Source organism: Gymnodraco acuticeps, unplaced genomic scaffold (assembly GCF_902827175.1).
Source record: "Gymnodraco acuticeps unplaced genomic scaffold, fGymAcu1.1, whole genome shotgun sequence".
In the NCBI taxonomy this organism is placed as follows: Eukaryota; Metazoa; Chordata; class Actinopteri; order Perciformes; family Bathydraconidae; genus Gymnodraco; species Gymnodraco acuticeps.
This window is the reverse complement of record NW_022990047.1, coordinates 230,833-256,606: the sequence shown is the minus strand read 5'-3', so window position 1 is coordinate 256,606 and position 25,774 is coordinate 230,833. Positions and strand designations below refer to the sequence as shown.

Here is a 25,774-nt window from a genome sequence, read left to right as displayed (position 1 = left end):
TTCCAGTCACAACAGATAACGCAAGAAACATTGTCAATGCAATCAGTGAAGCTGGACTGGGCCCCCAAATTGGATGCTTTGCTCACACAATTAATTTAGCAGCACAAAAAGCAACAGGAATCAACCAGGTGTCCAGGCTGCTAGGCAGAATCAGGAGTGTTGTGTCTTTCTTCCACCGTAGCACAACAGCTGCACATATATTGCAGTGCAAACAGGAGATGCTCAATGTGCCAAAACACAAACTCATCCATGATGTCCCCACTCGCTGGAACTCCAGTTATGACATGGTGGAGCGGTATCTTGAGCAGCAAGCTGCTGTTTACTCAGCATTGACAGAAAAGACCCTCAAGAAAAACAAAAACATTAATACATTGAGTGACCAGGATGTGAGAATGGCAGAGGAGGTAATTGAGGTCCTTAAACCCCTAAAAACAATTACAACACTGATGTGCACTGAAACAACTCCATCAGTTTCAATGATCCTGCCTCTCAAAACAATGCTGATTAAATCCATGGGACCAAATGAGAAGGACTGTCTAACTGTGAAGGAAGTCAAAGCTGCCATCAGAGGGAGCCTAAAGGACAGATACACTGACCCTGCTCTTCAGGACTTTCTTCATAAATGCACAGCTGTAGATCCAAGGTTCAAGGCCCTTTCTCATGTGGATAATGCCTGCCGTGAACACATCTACAACAGTCTCACCACAGAGATTGTGGCCATTGAAGAACAGGTATACAATTAATTAATTTCCTTATGCATAAATTCAATTTTTGCTTAATTTGAAACATGTTATAGCTGTTACAATGTGAATAGTACTCTCATATAAAATATAACATTATTTCTGTCATTTAATTCTGCAGAGGGAGGCCACAGAGACAGCAGGAGCCATGTCATCCGCAGGGAGAGCAGACCCAGAGGAATCTGTAGAATCTTCCTCCTCCTCCTCCTCCTCCTCCTCCTCCTCCTCCTCCTCCTCCTCCTCCTCCCATCCTCCTCCTCCTCCTCCTCCCATCAGGAAGTCAGCCATGGCAGAACTGTTTGGTGAGCTCTTCAACACTGAGGAGAGAAACAAGCCCACTTTGCAGCTGGTGAAGGGAGAGGTTACCTCATACATGGCAGCGGACAGCACTTCACTGGACTCCGACCCACTTGCATGGTGGAAGAACAATGAGGCCAAATATCCTCATGTTGCCATGTTGGCAAAGCGCTACCTGGCTGTATCTGCTACCTCTGTCCCTAGCGAGAGGGTGTTCTCCACAGCAGGAGACATTGTTAGTGCCAGCAGATCTGCCCTTTCAGCAAGCAATGTGGACAAGTTAATTTTTCTAAAAAAAAAACCTGAAAATACAATGAGAAGCAATTTGCCGGCTAATGTCAATCTGCTGGCTGCTCAGGTCTGAGTACTAGTATTACGAACAGAGTACTACAGTACAGTTCAAGCACAGATTTCAGTTCATCGAAATGCTGCACTTTTATGTTCATTTTGTTATATTTTTTATTTATTAGAGTTCACAGTTTAATAATAATAAAAAAATATATATATATATTTTATGTTTTGTGAGAATTTTTTCTGCTGTACCGAAAACGTACCGAACCGAACCGTGACCTAAAAACCGAGGTACGTACCGAACCGAAATGTTTGTGAACCGTTACACCCCTAGTGCTTACTATCACCTCATTTGTGATTTGTCATCGCTGACTTTTTCAATGGGAGAAGTGACATTTTTTGTTTTGAACAAGAGCAGTGATTTTTGGCTCATAGGATGTCAATGCAATCCAAGACTGCTGTCAGTCAACGACTCACGAGTGGTACTTTTTATTGAGTTCATGTGTGAAAAGCTTGATTCACATTTGTATGTTGATCCAAACATACTGAGCACACAGATCGCTACTTTCTGAACATTAGGGAACTGCTGTTTTTTTACATCACTCCAAAACTTCGCTGGCCGCCCGTTAGTGCGCTGCTCTTGTGCCATGGTTACAGATGAATGCATGTCAATAAGTTCCAGTGTAAATTTCCCCTCGTCGATGGAGGGGACCACTTCCTTTGCTCTGGTTGATACGTCCCCCTCTATTGCAACAGTGAAGCGGTCTCTGGCAAAGCCCATCACCTCTGTGGGCAGAGCAAGTCCATCCAATCGACCGGCAAAGTTCTCTTTCAACCTCGCAATGAAATCTGTCATCACATCCGTGATTTGTGCCGGGGATGTGATGTGTTTGCGGAGCGTCGGAAAATGCAGCATCCGACCCGTACTCAAGTCGGTCCAGCTTGACTTGGAATGCGCGCATCTGCTACACAAGATCAATGACCGTTTTGTCTCTGTTTACGCTTCAGAGTTGAGAGAGACATGTTTTAGAGTTGCTATCATAGGACCACCGTTACAAGCACCACTAGATGTACTTTCAAAAAACGTGTTGCGTTGTGGTTTGGTGGTTTCTATGCAATGCGGAGTGTTGCGTTCATGGTCTGTACTAGTGTAGGAATTTGGCCACGGTAGGCTGGGTCACTCGGGAGTTGGTTGTGGGCCGCATCTGGCCCGCGGGCCGCCATTTGAATATGCCTGCTCTATAGGAATGAATGAGGCCCCGCCTCCCACGCTGTATCCAGTTCTTATTATACATCCATGGCCGCGCCTCGCTCTCAAGGCTGCGGGCGTCTTTGTCCCGCGAGATTTCAACGTCTCATATAGGCGGGCCTCCAGAGCATAGACTGTAGGCTTCTCAATACTCAAATTTCCCCTCCTCGACTCCCCTCCTCGGTTCCCCTCCTCGAGACTTAGACCCGCCCACAGGAGATGCGAGCGGAGGACCGAGGAGGGGAACCGAGGGGAACCGAGGAGAGAGGAGGGGAAGCAGCAGATGTTTAAAGAAATGAGAACTCCTCTCCTCTGAGCGGTCATTTTAAAGAGACGTCCGTTCATTATTACGTGGCAACAGCTGCATCAGCTGTCGAGTGTTTTGTCATAGCGCTGTATCTCTGTTAGATCAGCTGAACATTGTTCCCCCACATATTTACTTTGAACTCATTGAGAGTGCGGTATAATGAGACAATAACAGGCTACAGATGCGGACACACACACACAAATATATTTATATAAATATATACAATTTAAAGTATGAGAGCACTCTCATAATAACGTAACACAATCAGAGACTGGATATATCCCCCCCTCTCTCTGGTCGCTGAAATGGGGAATTGAAATTACGGGCCAAAAGTTGTATTTACAAGTAGGCCTATTAAAAGTAAGCAGAGGACACCAAACCAACTGAGACCCGTCTGTCCGCCGCATTTACGCACTGTACAACACACACCTACACACTGTACAGTACCACACACACCTACAGCTCCTAAAGCATAAGCCGTTGTGTATTTTATTATGTGAAGCAATGGTCTTAGAAAAATATCGACTCTTTGTTTGTAGATATCTACTAAACTAAAGCAAATAAAGAGAGTAGGCCTGTTATACTGAGTGATATATATTATACACACTGCTCTGCTTTCTGCATGGACCTTACAGCTGTTCTCTCTGGAAACATCGCGACGCGATGAAAGCAGTTTCTAAAATAATATCCAGGGGATGCATGCATAGCTGTCATTGGCTGAGATAAGTCCGGCCGTGCGTCACGCCTCCACCGCTCCCGGAAATGCATCCGTGGAGGAACCATCAGTGTATCCTCGGTTACGGCCCCTACACACGGCGGCGTGCGTTACCGCTTGGCGGTGGGCGTGTCTGAAGCTTGGGGATTTTTTACGAACAACGCGACCAACAACCAATCACATGAATGTCCCGCCCCGGACATACAAAGCAAATCATTCAGGCTACATCCATGCTGGCTAAATATACTGTCTATGCTTGCTAGCTGTCCATTCAAACGAAGTACACTGGATATAAACTCCCCAAATCGGCAAACACCTACCAGTTTCACCCACTGTCTCTGCGACCTCCCCCCATGCCTGGCTCCTCCGGTTTGTATCCCTGTATGTAAAGAGGGACTGGTCATATAGTACCGCCACGATCATTTTCTCCTCCATTTTTTGACATATGGGAAATAACTGCGGTCTGGCTCTCCCAACATACACGCGGTTTGATTGGCTAGCGCTTGTAATGTCAGATTTGCATACGCGGGATTTGATTGGCTGACGCCTCCGTCGAGGCGGCACAAGTAGAACATTGCTCTACTTTTGCAGCGAGCACCGCGAGAGAAGCTACGCTTTGCTCCCACAATGCAGTTCGGCGAATCGTGACGTCACCCCATTCAAAGTGAATGGGCAGAAGCGTTGAAGCGGCAACGCACACCGCCGTGTGTAGGCTCTGTTACGGCCCGTCTACACTACAGGCGTCAAAAAAGCTTGAAGCTGGCCGTGTCTGAAGCTTGGCGATTTTTTGCGAGCAACGCGACCAACAACCATTCACATGAATCTCCCGCCCCCGACATACAAAGCAATAGCAATGTTAAAACGAAGTAAACTGGATATAAAATCCCCAAACAGGCGAAAACCTACCAGTTTCACCCACTGTCTCTGCCACCTCCCTCCATGCCTGGTTCCTCCGGTTTGTATCCCGGTAAATAGTTCTGGTCGGAAAGAACCGGGTGATTTGCTACCGTAATTTCTCGTTTGGAATATGAGGAAATGAACTGCGGTCTGGCTCTCCCAGCTTGCACGCGGTTTGATTGGCTAGCGCTTGTACTGGCGGGAATTGCAAAAACGGGATTTGATTGGCTGACGCCAGCTTCGAGCAAGCATCGAGCCTCAAAAGTTGAACATTGTTCAACTTTTGACGCCGATAGACGCTCGCGATGCTTGCAACGCCTTGCCATGCTACCCACAATGCAGTTCGGCGAAGTTTGAAAATATCCTACGTCACCCCATTCAAATGAATGGGCGAAGCGTTGAAAGCATTTTTTGACGCCTGTAGTGTAGACGGGCCGTTAGAGCTCCTCCAGAGAGCCTCCTTGACGCTCGATACTTGGTGTGCATTTAGAGAAATGAGATGTCCTTCAAAATTCATTTCCGGGTCACTACCGGAGGACCGAGGAGTCGAGGAGGGGAAATTTGAGTATTGAGAAGCCTCTTGTATAAGCTCCAGAGCAAGTCGGACAAAATGACTAACCATCATGCAACGCACTAGCAAGACGTTGATCGCAACTGCGCAGGTCTCGCTTGTCTCAAACAAGCCTGTGGGAGAGACTCTCACCCAAATCAAAACACAGGAGCGATTTGCTTTCTTCTCGTTAGGTAGTTTACATTTAGTTTAGACAAAGTTAGCAAGCGATAGCAGTCAGAAACCTACATTCCAACACAATTATGTATTGCTTGATCACTTACCTTAAGACAACATTGTACAACACCAAACGTACATTTCCAAGCGGCCTCTCCTCTTCTCCTTACATTTAAAAGTCAGCGCCATTCTACACTGCGCATGCTCAGTCCCGAGGTTTCTTTATAAATATTTCTTCTTCTTCTTTGGTTGTAAATGGCAGTTTACCCCAGCACCCAGCGTCTATTAACACATCTATGGTCTCATCACGCAACAACATACGTAAAATGCTTTCTTCATGCTGCAACTGATACTTTGTAAAAAACAGAAAGAAGTATAATATTGATTATTACCAATTGAAGTTAACTAATGCACATTGATCAAGTCCAAATATATAATCAAGGCAATGGGGTCCCTATTTAAGAACAACACATTATGTTATTCAAAATTCCCTTTTGTTATTCAGAACAAAACCAAGCTTCACATTGCGTGTTTGATATAGCTCTTCTTAATATTTATTCTTTAGACTCAGGGGAAACTGCTGATTTTCTTTACAGAACAATTTGCATAATATCTCAACACATCCTGTGTACAACCACAAAACCATAACGTTAAATTCCTTGCTTTTACACGGTGTGAAAAACAAGACAATTTTACAAGCATATTTCTTTACAGTCAGCATACAGATAAATCTATACATATCTCTGTCTCTTTTAAACATAATCTGTAGGCAAAATATACAAACAAACCATCAACAAAACATGCAACATCCAACACATAAAGTCTTCGACAACTATTAAAGTTGAATAGATTTGTTTTCCTTTGTGTTGTTTTCAGCCGTGTATGGGACGTGGTTGCACATATAGTCATTGGTTGACAGAACATGTTTTGATTGATTACACAGTCAACTCCCCTTGTACAACTATAGACACACATTGCTGTACAGTTATAAGTCTTTTGTGATTTTTTTCGACACTCACATGCTCAAACTTCAGACAATATAAACATTCAATCTTTGTAGAAAATAAACACTTTATATACACATGTCAAAGGACTTGAGTCACATTCACACCTGTCAGAACGACAACACATAGATGGTTTCACAATTACAGGCAACAGCTGATTTGAACAAACATTAATTAGCTTGAGGGAAGTCTAATGAAACACGAGGGGTTGACTGAGCATTTAGGGAATATGTCTTATTTACTGTACTTTACAGAGACTGGTAATTAGACTATGAGCATGATGTAGACAGGTGATTGTTCCCCAAATTGTGCATTGTGTTGAGAAACCCCAACGTGTCTGCATGTTTTTTTCTTTTGCCACATAGATACAAAATGCACACCACAATATTTTCTGCCACCACATACACCATTATTCAGTTCATTTCAATGCAGAAACACAAAACATATAATCTTGCATGTCATGACAGTTATAAGGAGACAAGAAAATAAACTATGTAATAATAAAGTGCACCATCTCTATGAAGATGTTAACAGCTTTTAACATCAATTTATATTAAAATCAGTAAAAAAAATCTATTTTATATTTTCTTCAATAATGTACAAATTAAAGTGTTTTTCTTTTTTCTGTAAGCCATTTTTAGACCATATGTTCACATAAATAACATTTAGTTCCAAAAAAACAAATGCATTCAAACACATCTATGTTGCATAGAATTAAAAATCAATGTTTCTGGAATAAAAAAACAAGGTTGGCACAACAAAATAATTATTGGAAAACTCAGCCACATTCCCTTCATATTATATTCTCTTGTTACCCTATGGTATAAGATTTAGGTGACATCTTGTTTTAGGTGTGTTTCTTCTGTTATATTTATTTCTTTTAAAAAAATTGCATCAGCCCTATGATATGCCCTATGATTTCCCCCCTATTCTTTAGATATGGTGGCAACACTCTGCAAGATAATTGTGGCCCCATCTGAATGACTGAAAATATGTGTGAACCCCAATGGGCCTGAGTGAGTGTTTTGGTCACAGGCAGTGTAAGAGGCTGGTTCACTGTGTTGTGGGAGTCACTGACACAAAACAGCTTGGTGAGTTTTACAGCACAGCCAGAAACACAGAGGAACCTTGACATTTGACTGGTAAGAACATTTTTTCTTCATTTGAAATGTTTTTAGGTAAAACTAGGACGGGCGTTACTTACACACAGAAAGCAGAGCCGTCATACTGAGGTGATGACAGTTGCAGACACACGTATGGTTTTGACACAACTTGTGAATTACATGTCCATACCAACAGTGTAATTACATGATAGGCCACACATAAATAAATATTAGCATACTCTAAGCAACAGCCTTAAAGTAAAAATGTCATACACTTGAAACAGATGTAATAAACTCTTCTCATCCTCAACAGTTGGCTTGTGACTTTCAACGCAGCAAGTGATTTGGACTTTGAAACTCATAACTGCTGGTCCTTGTATTGTAATTCAACCTGCCGAACACAATAGCATGCTAGTGAAATAGCTAAATGTTACTGCTTGTTGACATTTAAAATGTTGTAATCCATCACAGCCCTGTTGAATATCTAATGGTGCATCAGTGTGATCAAAGGACTAAAGGAGCTTTTTGTCATGAACATCCATGAGCTCACATAGGTCCACATTCACATAACGGCTATTAAGACTGCCTACACCATAGACTAGAGCAGCCTACTGGATTGTCAGTGCGTCACTCACAGCCTCAAACAGACTCTATTTTGTATTATATATAATCTAGTAATATGAGAACAACTCTTGTACTGTATATGTTATTAGATATATTCTGCATCTGATATCTTTGTATATTATATAAACATCACACTGTACAATGTGGTTCTCTGATATGCTCTGTAATCTGCATGTGTGGTATCTACAATCTGTGCTGTACATATTCTATCATCACATAGCAAAAGTCATCTGTCTGACTATGTTTTTTTATATTTTTACATAAAACTGAAAGACTTTCATACAGAAAAAATATGCATTCCTTCATATTTAACATTTCAAGACCACTGATGTCCACACACATCACAACCATCATATGGACATTTCAAAAATGACTCTCAGATGAAGAAAACACAATACAAATGTGGATGATTTATTTTTCCCTTTTTCCCTCTGAGAGATATGTTAGCTTAGTTGCAGAGCCCTAAAACAACATCATGTTGATCATTGAATTGGAACCATGGTAATGGACATCGCTGCTCACACAGCCGTAGTGCTGCTGTGTGTGTTTCAGAGCTTGCTGTGGTATTTGCATGTTTGCATCCTACAATCACAGTCAGCACAGAATCGATATGGGAGGAGGTGGATATGTGTGCTGGCAGTGTTGGAAAGATACAATTGTTATGGTATTAGCAGATAATTTCCTCCTTAACACTCGTGAACTTAAATATATTTGTTTAGTTCCTCTTTTGAAATATTTTTCTCTTGTCTTGTTGTCAGAAATGGATCTCTGAATGCTGCCTTCACCTTTTCTCCAGCTTGTTGTTGTGCTGTTCAGGGGTTGGTCTGATTGGAGCTAACAAACAACTTGTGCCAGCTGACCACTCTCTTTCTCATGTCCACCTTGTCCAGCCAGATGTAGGCTTCTCCTATAAGGGTCTTCTTCATGAACTTGCCTCCATTGGACACCAAGAAAAGCTGAAAATACATCGGAGAGAAACACATTTGTCATGACTTACTCTGTAGTTATCTGATTGATAGCGTTTATGCATTGTCAGCTCAATAACCCATTCCATCTTGAAACGTGCATGGCTAAAAGCACGTTATTCAGCATGAATAATGGAAGCACCATTGGGTGAAGAGGTTACAACCCGATAAAGTGTCATCTGTTGATTAGGTAAGCCTTCAAATCAAGATGAAATATAGACACATTAAGATTGTCCTGTATAACAAACAACACTATCAGAAAATGCATTCATATTTCTTACATATTACATCTATGCTTCTATTGCATTAGTTCAAAAAAGAGTCAGTGAGCATGTTTTTCTTTTATATTTGCCAGTATTTATTGAACTGCAATTGTCTGTGTTGAATTGACTTTTTATAGAATTTACCAGCAATTTGTACCTGCTCATTTCCTGCATCCCACCACGAGGAGGTTCTATATGTACAGCTGGTACACGAGGCAGTAGACCAGTGTATTTATTTACCATTGTGAGGTTTATGACTTGTTTTGTCAGAAGTAACAAGCCTCCAGTTTTAATAACTGCAATACCATTTTAGAGATGCTGGATGTAAACTAACCTGATGAATACACCAAATGACTGCAAAGCTTTCCATTTTCTATGATTATTAGACCAACCAGATATGCGGAAAATCATGTATAATGATCAATTGGAAGCATGACATATCATGCTTGACAGATGGACAGAGGGTGTCCTTGTGTGTTTTCTTGTACCTGTATGGAGTGTCCAGTTGTGTTTAGGGGGAACCTGAAGGTCTCATTGAAGGAGGGCTCTCTGTCATGTCGACAAACTCTGGTCTTCTTCTTGATGATCCTTTTCTGAGTGGCTACATTTACCACATATAGCTTCACATACAGGTCTAAGGGCAAATAAATATAAATCAAGAATATGGATTAGTGATGCTGCAAACTATTTAGAGTTCTAAAAACACATAGATACTGCCATTAATGCATGTGCAAAAAAACAGACTACTTCCAGACCTGGTAGGTGGTCGGGGCTTTTGAACTTGTAAGTGATGTTTCTGCATTGAAGGATCTCCAAAACCAGTTGGTCCCCTTCTGTCTTTACCTCCTTCTTGAGAGCCACCTTGATCTCGCCTATTACTTGTGTTTTACCGGCTGAAAAAAGAAATGAAAAGAGGTATTGGGTGATCAGTTTTTGGAAATTTCTACATTTGGATATTGCTGGCTGAATTTTTTGTTCCCAAAGGCACATTCCCATGGTTGCACAGGACAGCGATATATTTAAATGATTTAACAATAATGCATTGTTAAACCTGTGCTCAAAGCATAATGTACTCGGAGCATAACCACATTTTAGCTGGACTTATCAACTGTCATGCGTCTCTATTGATATTTAAATGTAAGCATTTTACAAAGAAAGGCTTGTTTAACTGTGTTAAATGAGTCATCAGGCACCATGGAAATGACCTCATGACCCTCATCTGTCCAACAACTGCCACGCTACAGCCTAAAATGTCCTTGGGCTCTTTGTTACAAATTGTAACTAGAGAAGAAAGGGAGGCACCATGACACCTGAGCTACATGAAACGTGGATATAGTTATGACAGTGCGTAGGATAGTGTGACATCCAATTCTCTTTCACCACCCCAGCCAAGTCATTAGGCTGTGTAAATATTGCCTCTTGACAATAAGCACTTAACTGTGCATTTGACTACACATTTAAATAGTCATTATGAAAACACGGTTTAAAAGTTATTAAAAGACTGTCTATGTAAATGAACAAATAAATAAATAATGCTGTTATATGAAGTACCCAGCAGATGGAGACCTACAACCAAGTTTCATCTGTTAACAGAGGCAATTTCTGGAACTTGCCTTCATTTTCCGGGGTCCCTAGTTGGTGTTTGTCTGTGCCGTTAGGAATAGTCTTTCCGCTGTGAGAAACAAAACATATGAGCATCATAAGACATTATGAATGATGGATTAATGTCAGCCTCAAGCCTTACTGGATGTGGTTCGAATGAGCTATAAATAGTCTTACATGCGTGGGACTTGAAAAATGGCACTGTCCACTCCAGTGTCCTCTCCATCTTCCCCATCCAGACCTCCATATGCGTCTCCAACAAGACTCGGGGCCGACAGCACCACTGACCCTGAGACATCACCCAGTCGGTGTCCTGGTCCTTAGGATGGCAAGAGAAAGTGTGATGGTAGTGATGTGTGTGTGTGTGTGTGTGTGTGTGTGTGTGTGTGTGTGTGTGTGTGTGTGTGTGTGTGTGTGTGTGTGTGTGTGTATGTGTGTGTGTGTCTATCTATCTATCTGTGCCAACATGGCACATCTTTACTGACTCATGCAACAGAAATGCTTTACACCCCCAGCTATCTCTCACTGACAGTGCCACTGTCTGTCACACTTAACTTTGACTGAGCATCACATGACAGCATATCAGGGAAAGGCAGATAAGTGTAGATGACAGCTTGTCCTTGCATTTAGCAGTGCTTTGTAAAGGACATTGGTTAACTCATCAAGCCCACAGTAGACTTCAATTAAGGATACTACGTTTATTTCACAAATGAAAATGAATAGGGTGTGATCATTTGGATGTCCTCTGATATATTTCCTTTTTATTCTTGGGTCCTGACTGCTGCTGAGTTATGCTCATACAGTAGTGTGATTAGTTCAGAGAATATGTGAAGTGTTTCTGTCTAGCTTAGGATGGATTTACTGTACACGACATTTTTCTGCCTAGGTTTCCTTTAAAAAAAATGACTAATAGAAGCCCGATCTGTGGCACAAATAGCTGGGGAGTAGGTTTATCTCTAGACATAAAAACATAATTTTCGCAAAAACAACGCAACAACAACATACTAAAACACACATGCACACTCAAACTTTAACAGACTTTAATGAATGAAAATAATTAAATGAGAAATATGTTTATAAATTAAATGTTTTTATACATTTGGTTATATGTCTTGATTTAGTTTATTATCAATAATTCATTGTTGTTTTTAGTGTTATGGTTGATAAATTAGGATTAGTCATATTTAGCAGTACATTTTTCCTATGTTGCCTCACCTTCCCCACCTGCTCCTCTCATGGTTAGCTGACCGCTTTACTGTCATTGGCCGGTGAGAGCGCGTCCTGTTGACTGTGTTTCCTGGTTTGACTGGTTCAGTCTCAGATTTGTTTCCACTTTGTTTTAGGAGGCAACTTTGGGAGAGGATTGGGTAGGGAGGGGAGCCAAACCTGTGTGTGTCTTTGTGCATTTTCTGTGGCTAATCTGAGGGTTCATTCATATGGCACACACATGCACACACACACAGAGCGACTGCAGCATCACAAAGTCCTCAGTGGCCAGGGAATAGTAGCCAGGGAAGCTGCAACTGCATGCTTAAATAGTTCTGACAGTGGGAAAACATATCTAAGGAAGGGATGACAGCATAGTACTTTATTTTGAGGACACCACATGATGCAATGATGCATAAACATGAATCGATATTGTTAAAATTATGTTAATACGGACCAAGAGGTTTGGTTTCTTGATTTGAGTTAGAGGTCTGCATGTAGATCATGTAGAATATGTTTGGGACTGGCACATGCAGAATTAATGTAGAAACAGGGGTTCGGGGGCTCTTATTTGTAGCTAATTAAATATAAATGTTTCTTTAGTTTTGTGGTAAGGTTGAACTATACTTCTGTGTATGTAACTCACAGCAACATATCAGTTTAATGTCCTACTTAAGATACCAAAGTAGGTAGCAAAATGTTTAACAGATGGGAAATGTCAAACACTATATTTTATCTAGTCCACTGTATGTACCAGATTTATAAATATTGAACTGAAGATTTAAAGACATTATGCAGCAAGTTGGGGATTTGATATAGCTCACTTATTTTGTTTAATAACTTGGGTTTTGTTTAGTGAAAGAAGGATTGATCTAACTAGGAGGAGAAGAACATTTAACTTAAGAGATGTTTGTTTAAAAACAAATATTTTTGTGCTCACAAAAAAGGCAAAGGTAGAATGTTAAGGAGGTAATCGCACAGCGGTTCAGGTTTTTTCAAACGATCAACATACAGTAGCTTGCATGCACAGGAAAAAGGAAGCATGTCACAGGAAGTGTATCATGGGTAGGGGTGGGATTTACTTGGTTGCAGGCGGGACTGTTGCACAGCCGCCTCGGCAGCAGCAATGGCTATCCCAGCATCCTCAAGGTGGGCCTGAGTGACGCTGCTCTTGCTTTGGCTTCGGGAGGGGCCATGGGAGCGCAGTTGGCCATCAGAGGAAGACTTGGAGCTGCCTGGGCTGCTGTGTGACTTTTCCAAAGGCAACATCTGCATGTCTGCAGGAAGATGAGATGGTGGGTTATGACTGCTATTTTAACTAGAAACATGTAGATGAATTCACACCGTTAACATTATTATTTTGTTCTGCTCCACAGCAGCGGCCATGTAGCAGTTGACGAGCGCATAGAGTGTAATTATTGCAGTCAGGAAATTATTCTCATTTATGTTTCTATGGTAACAGCCTCTTTCTTTATGAGAAATAATTAACGGACAAGATCAAGAATCACAGTTTTTGACCCAAACGCCTGCCAAAGAAAATCTGTGTCATGGTGGCGATTTACAGAAATTATGGAAATTGAGGGTGTATACAGTATAAGTCGTTCCGACGCTAACAAATAAGTTATTAATGGAGACTTTTTTTACCTTTTGCTGGGTCAGGGAAGATTCCATGACTTCTGCTCTTGATGACAGAGTTATTTGGTGAATCTTGACTCCCGTCTGGTCCCTGTCCCATACCAAGCCCCATCCCAGGGCCTGACATATGGCCTAGGCTGTGTCCCTGACCATAACCCTGACCTGACCCAGACCCTGGTGGGCCTTGAGCAGCATGGTGGGCTTTGCTGTGCTCAATGCTCTCACTCTGCTCGTTCAGAAACAGCCAGCGAGGAGTGTTGTCTAGCTGGGTAGTGTTCGACAAGTCAATCAACACCTAAGACACAATTAACATACAAACACACATCGTTAGGAAGAAGCAAAACCATTAAAAACTCAAAAAACAAAGCCCATCACTCAGGTACAACAGGTATAAAGGCTGCATCTCAGGTCGATTATTTTCATTTCCTCACTCGTCGGTCCTCGGTATCACCGGAAGTTGATTTGTCTGCGCCATCTTGAGTACCGTCCCATGGCGCTTATTTCTGCCGGAGGACCGAGGATCGATAATGGAGGAGCGATAATGGAGGAACCACCAGACCATTCTCAGATTAAATCCTCAGACACTCGCCCCGCCCCCTTACTGTGTATCGCTCACTGATTGGACGATGCAGTGCATGCACTGATCTGATGCTTCTTGACATGAGAGCAGTACCCCAGCGGAGTGAAGAAAATACATGAAACTCACGAGAGTCACTCCTTAGTTTATACTGTGTTTTGTTTCAATTAATGTATCATTTAGTTACAAATATGTGATATATCTGAACAACAAAGTGGTCAACAATTATTTTACGAATGGCGTTAATCTTTTTTGAGAATGAGTTCTTATTTTATTTTATTTATTTGGGTCTACAACAGATGATACAAATGTTTATGTCAGTAAATGTGTGCTAACAGAGGCGGGGGTGTGTGTGGAAACAACAGGGACAGAGCTGCTGTTAGACATCAGCTGTGCGGTGTCATCACAAACGGACGACGCTCCGGAGGAAAGGACGTCCCATTGCTCTTAAAACTCATTTCCCTGCTTCTCGTGGTTTCCGTGCGTCTCTCCATGCTTCCCTGGTGGAAGGGACTAAACGCAGGGAAACTACGCAAGTGAGGGACTCAAGGATTCCATTTCATCGACCTGAGATGCAGCCAAATGGTCCCAAGGGGAAATAATTTGGATGGTAGATAACATAAAAGCCTATCCAAACTGTTTTGCTACAGAATTGTAATGCATACAGAATTTAGCACGAGACGAATAGCACTTCTTGCAACAAAAAAAAGGTAAAGGCATGTAGCAAAGATTGACTACAGAATTTGTGCGAGGGAGATAAGACTCGTATTATAAAGTTGCAAGAAAAGCTTTTGTCATCGAAAAAAGAATGCCGCTGTTTACTACGTGTGAGTTAAGCATTGGACATTTTGAGTTTTTATTTGAGATTCCAAAAGCACTCACTTCTCCCAGGAAGTCATTGGAAGAGGATCTGTCATAGTCCCACACAGTCACCTCCAGCGTCTTTTTCTTTAACTGGATAGAAAAAGTGAAGGAGAAAGGGAAACAGATTATGATGATGGTTTGTGCATATGTATGTGTGAGGGAGATAACTGTGTGTAGGCCTGCGTTTGAGTATGTGTGAGTGGAGAAAGTGTGAAAGAAAACAAACCTAGAATGGTTATTGACTTTAATATGCTCGGAAGATAAGGACTTACATTAGATTTGGTTTGTTCCAATACATGTACATAAACTTGTGAATGTGTATATTGGTATGTGTAAGGGGAGATTGCAACATATATCAGGGGTGAATGATTGAATGAGTGATGCCTCAGCAGTTTTAAGAGTGGCAGGCTCCAGCCATCAGAGATGTGATTAACAGAAGGAAGCCCCAGAGAGTCCAATGAAGGCCTCTATCTGACCACTAAAGCTACTGCATCTGCACTTCCTCACTGTTGTAATTACAGTCTGTGTGTACACAAGCAAAGCACAGACATCAATGAAGAAAACACAAGCACCCAGACGCACACTAACTAACACAGTGTGACAGAAAAGCACACAGGCACAATTACAATGTTTCTATAATTATTTTTGTTGAATTGCTATGAAGTTAGGCTGTCTGTGTTGATGCAGCGTGAGAGTAGAAATGATGCATGTTAAGTTGAGTCTTTGGAGAGCTGATAAGAGGTTGCACAGGGATATGGAGGACAGCCCTGCGGACAAGGCATAGGGACAGAATCCTAAGAAGAGTATAATGAGACATCAACGTCACCTCAAGTGGCCCGAAGCACAAACACTGACTGCACAAGCATGACAAAGGGAGAGTTTGTGTGTAAGGTGTTTGATAATGTTATTCTGCACAGTACCTGCTCCAAATGAATGTTCTTGTAGATGACAGTCTGGTTCCATTCTGGGTTCATGGTCTTCTGGGCATACTTGGTCCTTCTCTTGTTATCAGCACTGATAAGTCATGATATTCAGAATGATTGGTTGTCAGTAATAAATTGAAATGTCTCTTCCCTGCCTGACCCCATGGCAAACATTTACTACACTATGATATGCTCAAAAACTGTGGGCTGAATAGATGCTTGTAAAATCTCCTGCTCTGGAGACATCAGAAACAATTTCAAATGACAATGTTCAAATTGTCTTGGATGACTTTACAAAATCACAAAGCACTTCAGAGATAGAAGCTGAGAAGTGTTAAAAGTGAGAGGCATGGAGAGAAAAAGCAATGACAGGAGTTTTCTTAAACGACATGAAATTGAGCAGATAATTAGACGAACAACAAAGGCCACAACAAAAGGATGGAGACGCACTTTGGAGACATAATTTACAGAAAGAAAAAACAAAACACCAACGAACAGCAAAGATCAGCACCACGCTACCTTGCATTCTGGACAACCATGACTTGGCTGAGGGAGTCCAGAAGAGGAAGAGGAGGGCAGATATCACAAACAAGAAAGCAAAAACACAAAAAACAGTCAGAGAAGCCCAGAGAGCTTAAATAAAAGTCAGTAAAGGATAGAGAGCTGAGGCAATCAATATTCTCTGCAGGTGCACTGTTTTTGTGCCCAAGCAATGTATGTGACGCAAGACCAAAACATCTCACAATGATTCCAACTGGCTCATGGGTGGATGACTAATTCACTATTCTGAACTGTTGCTCGATGTACCGTGGCCGTGCACTCTACCCACAAATACATTTCAAAATACTCTTCAAATGAAACAGCAGGGGAACAAAAAGGCTCTCCTGTACATCTTTCATTCTAAGTGTGCAATAGAGGGGTCTTATAATCTCATAAACAGCTCTAATGGGGTTTTTATCTAAGAGCAGATACGGTTACAGAGCAGATAAGGCTATATCGATCCTTTCTCTTGCTATTCACAGGTTCTTTGTACGAAGCTATTGGGTGGATCAGGCGAGAGAAGTAAAAGCAGGACATACAACTAATGGAAAATACAAAAGTCTAGCTTAGAGTATGATAGCATACACATAATGCTGTCTATGACCAGATAATTGAACATATTATAATGTTTCAGTATGGCAAATGATCTCCTCTCACAACTTCCTACATTATGAGGTATAAAACATCCATCCACAAATCGAAAGAGATTGAATCAAATTGAATCAAATTAAACTACAACTGAATGCCTCATATCATCATGTCCAGTCTCATTCTCTCAAACAAGCTCAGGTAGTTAGTCAATTTCGTACAAGACACAATATAAGGTCAGAAAGAAATAGGGGGAGAGTAAACAAGACAGACACAGAAGCAGAAAGGCAGACATAGACCAGACAGTCATGAACAGTGAAACACAGTCAGAACTCACCCTCTCCCAGGTAAGAGGTAGACCTTGACAAACGGGTCAGAATAGCCGTCGTTGTCCCTCTGGGCCAGGTTTCTGGCCTGCAGAACATGCACGATCAAGTTTCCCAGGTTCTTGTCATAGTTGATCTGGAGCTGAGGGGAAAAGAGTGGAGGGGAAGCTGTGTGAGGCAGATTTAACTATGGATGAAAAGTATCTAGTACTTTTTGTGTTTTAATACCTGAATTTCTCCAGTGATGGGATGAGGTATCCTCATTACCTCTGTTATCGGCTACAGAAATAGGGGAGAGCATACAATGGTTGAAAAATGATTCTTTTATGACCTGACCCACAAAGAAAAGTTCAAGCAAGCCATTCCCCTGGGATTAGGTTTTGTTAAAAGATGCTTTGACCTAACTTGACCTCTCTATATTGTAATCTTACGGATTAATGGGTTGTCCTTGTAGAAAAGATGCTGAGTAAAGATTTATCACCGGATCTATGAACCTCAGGAGAGATATGACTATCTGAGGAGTGCAATTTACTTGAAAGGTCCTCAAGTGAATTTTGAGAAGGTTAATTAATTATTTCATTTTTACATAATCATTAGTGAAAATTGTATTTTACAGTTTAGATAATTAAGTACAAATATATTTCTGCTTGACATTCATCTCCATTTATCATTCCATAATGCTTCCTATTTTTTTAATCAGTTTGACATGCCTTTCAATGAAAATACATGTACACATTTGCCTATAACAAAGCCTACATGCATATATTTCCAATTCCATGCAGACCACCCTAGGTCATGTAATGTAACACACTTTGTTCCATTATAATTGTCCTGTTGAACACAGTCACACTGTTTGACCTTCACATACCACCTTCCATTTGAAGTGTCATGTATATATGATTTCATATTGATGGAGGTGCATGAGAGATCAAAAAGAGTGCTGCTTATAACAGATCCATACTATTATTCATTTAGAATACATTGTTGTTTTACACAATTTATCCAGTTCAACTATTTACAACTGAAAAGTGTGCCTGTTATGTGGCAGTGAAATATGCAAGTCTTATCCACAACCTTGTGTCGTTGTTTCTTGTTTATGGCTGGGGATGCAGGCTGGCCAGGGCTTGGCACACCACTGGAGGCAGCTGAGCCAGTACCCGAGTGGAGGAGGGCAGAACGATCCAGTGCAGAGAGGACCCCCAAACCACCAGACCCGAGCCCTGTTCCAGCCAAACCAGGAGCCAGTTGCTGGGACACCTTCTGCAGTTCTGCTGCCAATTGATTAGGATCCACACCAGGGGAACGCTGCCCACCTACTGAAACAAATGAACACAGTAATTCACCTTGAAATTATGTGAAATAGGCACACAGATATATGCATGCATGCAGACACATCAACAAATCCTTGTACATACCAGCCTTAAGCTGGACATGGTGCTCCAGGGCTTGTGGGTGCTCAGGGTCAGACAGCATATCAAGGTCGCTGTTTGGATCCATAAAGGACATTTATAATGGAACATAAACCAGTGTATTATAGCAGTTATCAGTCAGAGGGTGATACTTGTGAGATGAAGGGATGTGGAATAAAGAGGAGGGAAAGGAAGGTGGAGAGAAGGTTGTGAAGTTACCATATTGCAGCTAAACATATTGGAGTTTCAGAGGGATAGAGGGGTAAAGGATGACAGATGTAACTCACAGTCTAACACAGATCTCCGCCTCGGCGCATGGCTGGCCCACGATGCACTGCACTTCTTCATAAGTCTTTCCCATCAGAAGGATTCCGTTCCACTCCAACACCTGCATTCCTGTGGTGTGATGAAAACAAGCAAGCAGATTCAGAGTCAAAAGTGTGTTATCAATTCCCACACAATATGTTGTCGACTCTAGGCTAATTCATTTCACCCCTCCCTCTGCATGAAACGAAGCGTGATGCTATGGAAAGTGCTTTGCCTTTACATAGAGGTAATATAGTTTCTTAAGCATAAAGCTTCCAAGTCCTATTGATATAAAACAAGAATAATCTATATTTCCAAAATAATTTGTCCTTCAGTTCAGACATAACAGGTTATTTGTGGTTACTTGCATCATTATTTATCATTATAAAAACATAAAAATAAAAAAACCGTTGTGTATCTCACGTGGTCTTGAAATTACGCGAGAACACACTGGTTAATGATTTCCCTGTTTGGCCTAACTTGGAGGTGGCAAATCTGACGCATACTTTACAACGTAAGTCAATATAATGATAGTGTAAATGTGTAAACATACAACAAATAGTGCGTCCATGGTTGCACTACTGAAACGGGGAAGTAAAAAGGGTAAATATAGAGGTTTGTTACAACTACTAGCACACGTAAGAACGGAAATGTTAAGCCTGTGAGTGAGCGTGAGTGTGTGCGTGCGCGCGTGCCTGGTTGCTTGGGTGGCCCTCAGTTAATGAGGAGCCGCTACACTTTGAAGTGCACGCTGCTCCATGTATCTTACCGCGACAGTGTCCGCATAGCCTTCCATTTACTGATTTACGCTCAACGTTTTCTTTAAAGATAAATAATATTCAACGCTGTAACGGCGAATCTCCTTCCACAGCTTCTCTTCAATTAAACCGAACAGTTTATTTACATTGACTGTTGCTTCTTGGTACACCAGATAAACGTGCACACGTCACCAACAGGACTGGAGTGTGGAACGAAACATGCGCAGTCGGCCCGATTACTAAACTGCGGACTCGGTAATTACGCTTTGGCTTCACACAACAGGAGTGATGCTTTGATGTTGTGTGCTATATCCAGTGGGAAACTTAATTAATATTGTGACAGAAACGCTATCATACACTATCATAATTGTTTTTGTAGTATATAGTGCCGCGCACATATACTATCAGGATGTTACTGATGTGGCGCGGAGTGATACTGAGTGTGTGTATGTAAAGCATCGATGTATAATAGAGAGCCGAAGTCCCTCCCTTTCCAGTGCACCTCCATGGGACCTTATTTCGGAAAAAGTATGTATTGAAGTCGTCAATGGCGAGAGAGAAATTATCTTTCGATCCCGTTTGAATTGTGCCATGAATTACACATAGGCTATCAATGTGTCAATCATAAAAAATAATTTCCATTTAAAAAAAGTCACAGTTTCTCGTAAAACTGTTGAAATATAAGACTGAAAAATACACTACAAATCCCAGAGTCGCGTAAGTGATGTCATAACTGATGTCATAATTGTTTTTCCTCCTCTAAATATAAGAGATAGCTAAGATAAGATAACTTTAACAAGATGCCTGTATGCTTTGTACCAGGTTGTAATAATACCAGCAATGGGTCTTGCTCGTTGTTTCGCTTCCCGTCTGATGAAAGGACCAGGAGTTAGCTATACCTAGCTAGTAGCAAGCACGTTAGTTAGCATTACAGCCGGCTTAGCCTTGTCATTTTTATTAGCCTTAACATGATGTAACATTAAGTAACCCAAAATGTTAAACAGTAAGATTATAGTCATATTTCGTGAACCCTTTGAAGAGTACTGTCACACCGGTGTGATCATTCTATAATACACCGTTTAAGCCCGGATGCCCCCGCCCCCGGGGGCAGACATGATAACGCTAACACTACATTAGCATCAGCGATCTTTTCTGCTTCATGCTATCTGCACAAATGGTTAACATTGAACATTACAAAGATCAGGCCGTTCAGGGAGAATCGAAGGCAGGCAGGCAGCCAGCCAGCCAGCTTTGCATGACATTCTTATTGACGTGTTTCATTGTTGTAATAGTGAGGGTGAGTCAATCCCTTTTTTTTGGCAAGACCGTAGTGACGGCCATCTTGGTGTTGGTGACGTATGTTGTGCGATGAGAGATGTAGTTCATTGAGCGGTTTCACACAAAAAAGTGTTACTTCACAGTTTTACGGCAATTTCTTCTTTTTTTTTACTTGCAAAATTATCTTTTAAATTGACAAACATGATATGTGTAATTCATGGCACAATTCAAACGGGATCAAAAAGATACATAAATCAGGGCTTCATTTGAGTAATCTTCCCTCAGGGAACTTATTCCGGTGTGAACGCGATCTGTACTTAGTTCTATGGGGGTACTAAGTGCGGCACTAAGTACGACTAAGTACTTAGTGTGAAAGCGGCTAATGGGAACCTTTTTCTCCCATGAAAGTACCTGCTCTCTAGCAGGGACTGAAAAGGTGGTGAAAAGGTTCTCATGAACTAAGACCCCAGCCACACGAGGACGAAAACGGCTAAACGCATAGGATTAACGCAAACGCAATCGCAAACAAGCTTCCGTCCACACGCAATAGTTATCCGGATAGTGTCTGCCCACACGAGACCGCTCCGTTTAGCTCCAACCGCTGGAGAAGCTGCAGTACATATGCAGGAGCCTGTACGTGGCGCTGTAACTTCCTCCACAAAAGCAGCGAAGAAGCATGGTTGTCATGGTTGCCCTTCTGTTTATTCTCCGCGGTGGGGGCCGAGGGAACCGGGCAGAGTTTTTCGCCAGTCAATGTGTATTAAAGTTTAAACCTTCCGACAAAATTATAAAAGTGCCGGTCAAAGGTCTTTGTTATTTATTGAGCTTTAAAACAAATGAATAACGACTCTATATAATATAATAATAAAAATACACGGAGCCTCTCTTTTTCCTCCCTCTCTTCGGACAGCGTCAGTGTCTGTCTCATGCAGCAGCTGATCCAGTAATGAGTGACCCGGCCGACAGTAAAAATAAACATATTTATAACTAGTTTAGGTAGTTTGAGAGGTGTCTCCGTCCTGTCAGATTAGACTTCACTCGCGTTTATGTCCATATCGAGAGAAAGATAAATAATCTGAATTCAGTGTGCAGTTTACTTTGACGCGGGGGTGAGCAGCAGAGGTGGGGAGAGGCGTGGCTATTGCGCAATCATTATCAGAAAATGATCGCTGAAGCTGCAGTACATATCCACAAAAGCAGCGAGTAAGATCCCCCCCGGATGTGTAAGTCTGCTGTAGATGTTGCACAAAGAACTGTAGCATGGTCAGTAGCGTCCGGAGCACGATAGCAACTCTGCGATCCGCCATTGTTGTTGTTGTTGGTGGCGAAACACATCAGCAATGGCGCGGGGTACGCGGAGGTGAGCAGCAGAGGTGGGGAGAGGCGGGGCTATTGCGCAATCATTATCAGAAAATGATCGTATAGGGCGCACACACGGAGCTGTTTGACCCCCCAGAGCGTTGCGTATGCCGTTCTATCCACCTTGGGACCCGTTATCGTTTCCTCAGTCGTTTAGTGCCGTATGCGGTCGTCCTCGTGTGGCCGAATGGTCTATATGACACTAAACAGTAACGCAAACGGACGTTTTTGTCCTCGTGTGGCTGCAGCCTGAGTTCTAGTTCCGGATAGATACTGGGAAAAGTATTATATATATACTATAGCGCCTATTGGGGAAAAGTATTTCTGGGCCCAGTGACGTCAAGGACTGATACGGAAATTGTAGTACCGCCGTTTGGACACAACGAATTTTGGGCACAGAGTCCGGCGCACTTCCTGGGGGCTTGATGTAAGCCCGCATCTAGTATGCATGTATGTACCATGGCTGAAGAGCTGTTAGGTAAATAAAGATGTCTCATTGAAAGGTCTACGGATACCTTATTACACTCCATGACCCGCTGTCAAGTATAGAGCATAAAGGACTATTACAGTTTTTACTCAAACAATGAATGACATGTCAGATGTAGAAGAAATGAGACTGAATAATATTACTAATATTACTCAAATGTGTATTTTAATGGTATAATTACAAACATCAGTGCACTGCAATCTCAAACTTCCAACCTAGGTCTGAGCTGTATGAGGCCTCACTTAAACAACTGGAATCCGGTCTTCCAATTTTACTTCTGCTTTCAAAGCATCTCATAAGCTGCTGTTATATTAAATGTTTGTATTATAACTCCCTATCCTTCTACATGAGCCACTGCTCATAAAGATAATTCCCTCTGCTCTCTCTCTATAATTCGCTATATCCTCCCCCACTGTATTTCTCTTTGCACCTGAAGGCATGTTCTTCTGCCATTCTGTAAGACAAAAATAAACATCACATTTGCATAGTTGCAGTTCTGAGTATGCAAAGTGAAGCTTGCCCGCCTGACCACTGTTCCTTTTTATATATCACAGCTATTATTAGCATGACAAAATAATCCAGTTTAACATGTTCAGTGTTATTATTTCCAATCCAAAATGGACAAATAGACCAAGAAGAAATACACTGTTGATCTGTCCTTCTCCCCCTCCCCTGTGTAATAGCAAAGTCATCACAGTCCCTACAGAGGAGTTCCCTTTTTAAAAAGGGAAACAAGAACCAATTTGGCCCTGAAAATATAATCAAGCTGTGTAAATTGCCAATGATATTCAGGCTCCTCTCTGTCCAGCAATACACTGACCACCATAGGTTGATCATTAGAACATTCTAATAGACTTGTGTACACATTGAGTAAAGACTTCTGAGCATTCATACATGTTGTGTATGTGTGTGCGTGCTTGCGTGCGTGCGTGTGCATTTGTGTGTCCATAACAATGCTAAATATAGCCTAATGACTAACACAGCCGAGGCCTGTGCTGTGGACGGTGATTTGATAGGCTTTTTACGTTTTTGGATGTGATGTGTTGGGGAATGACACATGACAGACCACAACACTGCAGCAGCAGCTCAAATCCCCATCTGGAATTCAGTGATTTAGGAAGGGATTTTTACTCAAGGCTTTTTACACTGTCCTATAATTAACAACAGTTTAAATATTTGCTTTTACAACATTAATCTCTCAGGCCTCAGAAATTAATTTTTTTTCCATCTGCTGCAAAGTCATGAATTTATTGTGTCAATTGAACATGTTCTCTTGAAAAAGGATACACATTACTAGTTACTAAGGGGCCAGATGGGGCAGATAAACACTTAGTTCATACCCCCTCCTTTTATTCATTATTCTCTTACCCTCTACAACTTGTCCTGTTTGTTCTGCCACACCACCAGGGATAACCTTGGCGATGTAGGCTCCAATCTGTCCTCGGCTCCCTGGAATCTCCTTCCCACCTACCACCCGGATACCAAGACCGTTGCCTGAGGGAAAAATAAACATGCAAATCTTAATTACAGTAGCTGGTAACTATAAAAAGTGAAGTGTGACTATGGCATGTCTGTGTGTTTTATGTCTGCCTTGTACCTGACACACTGGTGTCCTTTGGGTCTCTCTTCAGCTTGATGTGATTGTTAGGGAAGGCGTATGGTACCAGTTTCATCTGAGATGGATTTGAATTTATATTTACAACATGAAGAAAACAGATTTTCATTTTAGAAAACATTTTACACTGAAAAATCTGGGAAGGAAACGGCATACAGTATTTTGAGGTTAAATTGTGTTGGCTTGGATCTCACCTGTCTCCTGGTCTGCGGATGCCCCTCATCTGGCTTATCAAACCAATCTGTGTCCTCTCTCCTTAGGTGGTAGGCTAGATAGGAAAATATAGTTGTTACCAGCCTACACACACTATATGCTCATTAGCTTGACAAATCTCTACATGGTAATGTCTACTTGGGCAGATATAATTATTGCGATCAAGCTTTAGAAACAGTCTCCAGTATTCATTAGGTTTGTCACACATTCATCCCTACTTGCAGAAATGCAGGAAGATCTCTGATCTGTCCTGACTGGATAGGTGAAAACAAAGAAGTATAAACTCAATTCCAGCCTATCCATACTGTCTGTAGGATCCAATGATCACTACAAGCACTTAATGAAGGATGAATATGTTTCAAAAGCCTAAGATTTTTCATGCGTTTGATACCATGCAGTGTATCCCGTCTCAGTGTGATGGCTCTTTTTTGTCCATATTTTAATAACGGCTGTAAATGAAATATTGTTGTTGAAAGAAAGCCTTGGAAATGATCTATTGTATTTAATCATTTCAGACAAAACAATGTGGATTAGAGTTTCCCCATCGTCTGTTTTGATTGTCTAAACGACAATACAAGTTATAACAAGATAAGAAAATTAATATATAAACATACACCTTGTTTACTTATGCAGTGCTAACAAATTCCAAACAATTGTTAGCACTGCATTATTTTATAAAATGTTTTAAGTCCTTCACAGTAGCTTATAGGATCTGTGAACTGGCAGTGTAATGTATTTATAATGTACTGAAAATAAAATGTGATGTGACTCCCCCCAAAAAGCTAATTATACAGATATCTAACACTATTAAAGTGGGATTTTTAACACATGGTATTGCTTGTATTTAGCATAATTATTTTAAAGCTCAAAGGTAATCTAAAGCCAAGTAAAGTCAGGTTGGTGGAG

At 41.5% G+C, this 25,774-nt stretch overlaps 2 protein-coding genes across 2 annotated transcripts in view; both read right to left on the bottom strand.

The window, feature by feature from the left end:
* LOC117545743 (voltage-dependent calcium channel subunit alpha-2/delta-1) overlaps window positions 1–5,413 on the bottom strand; it is a 111,900-nt gene extending 106,487 nt beyond the window's left edge. The window contains exon 1 of the mRNA XM_034215683.1: window positions 5,331–5,413. The gene's annotated coding sequence lies outside the window, so the exon portion shown is untranslated. The remainder of the gene's footprint in view (window positions 1–5,330) is intronic.
* A 339-nt stretch (window positions 5,414–5,752) lies between these two features.
* pclob (piccolo presynaptic cytomatrix protein b) overlaps window positions 5,753–25,774 on the bottom strand; it is a 63,872-nt gene continuing 43,850 nt past the window's right edge. Inside the window, 18 exon segments of the mRNA XM_034215599.1 lie at window positions 5,753–8,910; window positions 9,671–9,816; window positions 9,938–10,075; window positions 10,796–10,854; window positions 10,962–11,103; window positions 13,073–13,267; window positions 13,635–13,920; window positions 15,085–15,156; window positions 15,987–16,080; window positions 16,509–16,535; window positions 17,455–17,585; window positions 17,672–17,722; window positions 18,518–18,759; window positions 18,859–18,926; window positions 19,140–19,248; window positions 24,409–24,534; window positions 24,638–24,713; window positions 24,850–24,923. Coding sequence (XP_034071490.1) covers window positions 8,767–8,910; window positions 9,671–9,816; window positions 9,938–10,075; window positions 10,796–10,854; window positions 10,962–11,103; window positions 13,073–13,267; window positions 13,635–13,920; window positions 15,085–15,156; window positions 15,987–16,080; window positions 16,509–16,535; window positions 17,455–17,585; window positions 17,672–17,722; window positions 18,518–18,759; window positions 18,859–18,926; window positions 19,140–19,248; window positions 24,409–24,534; window positions 24,638–24,713; window positions 24,850–24,923 — 2,180 coding nt within the window. The 3' untranslated portion in view covers window positions 5,753–8,766.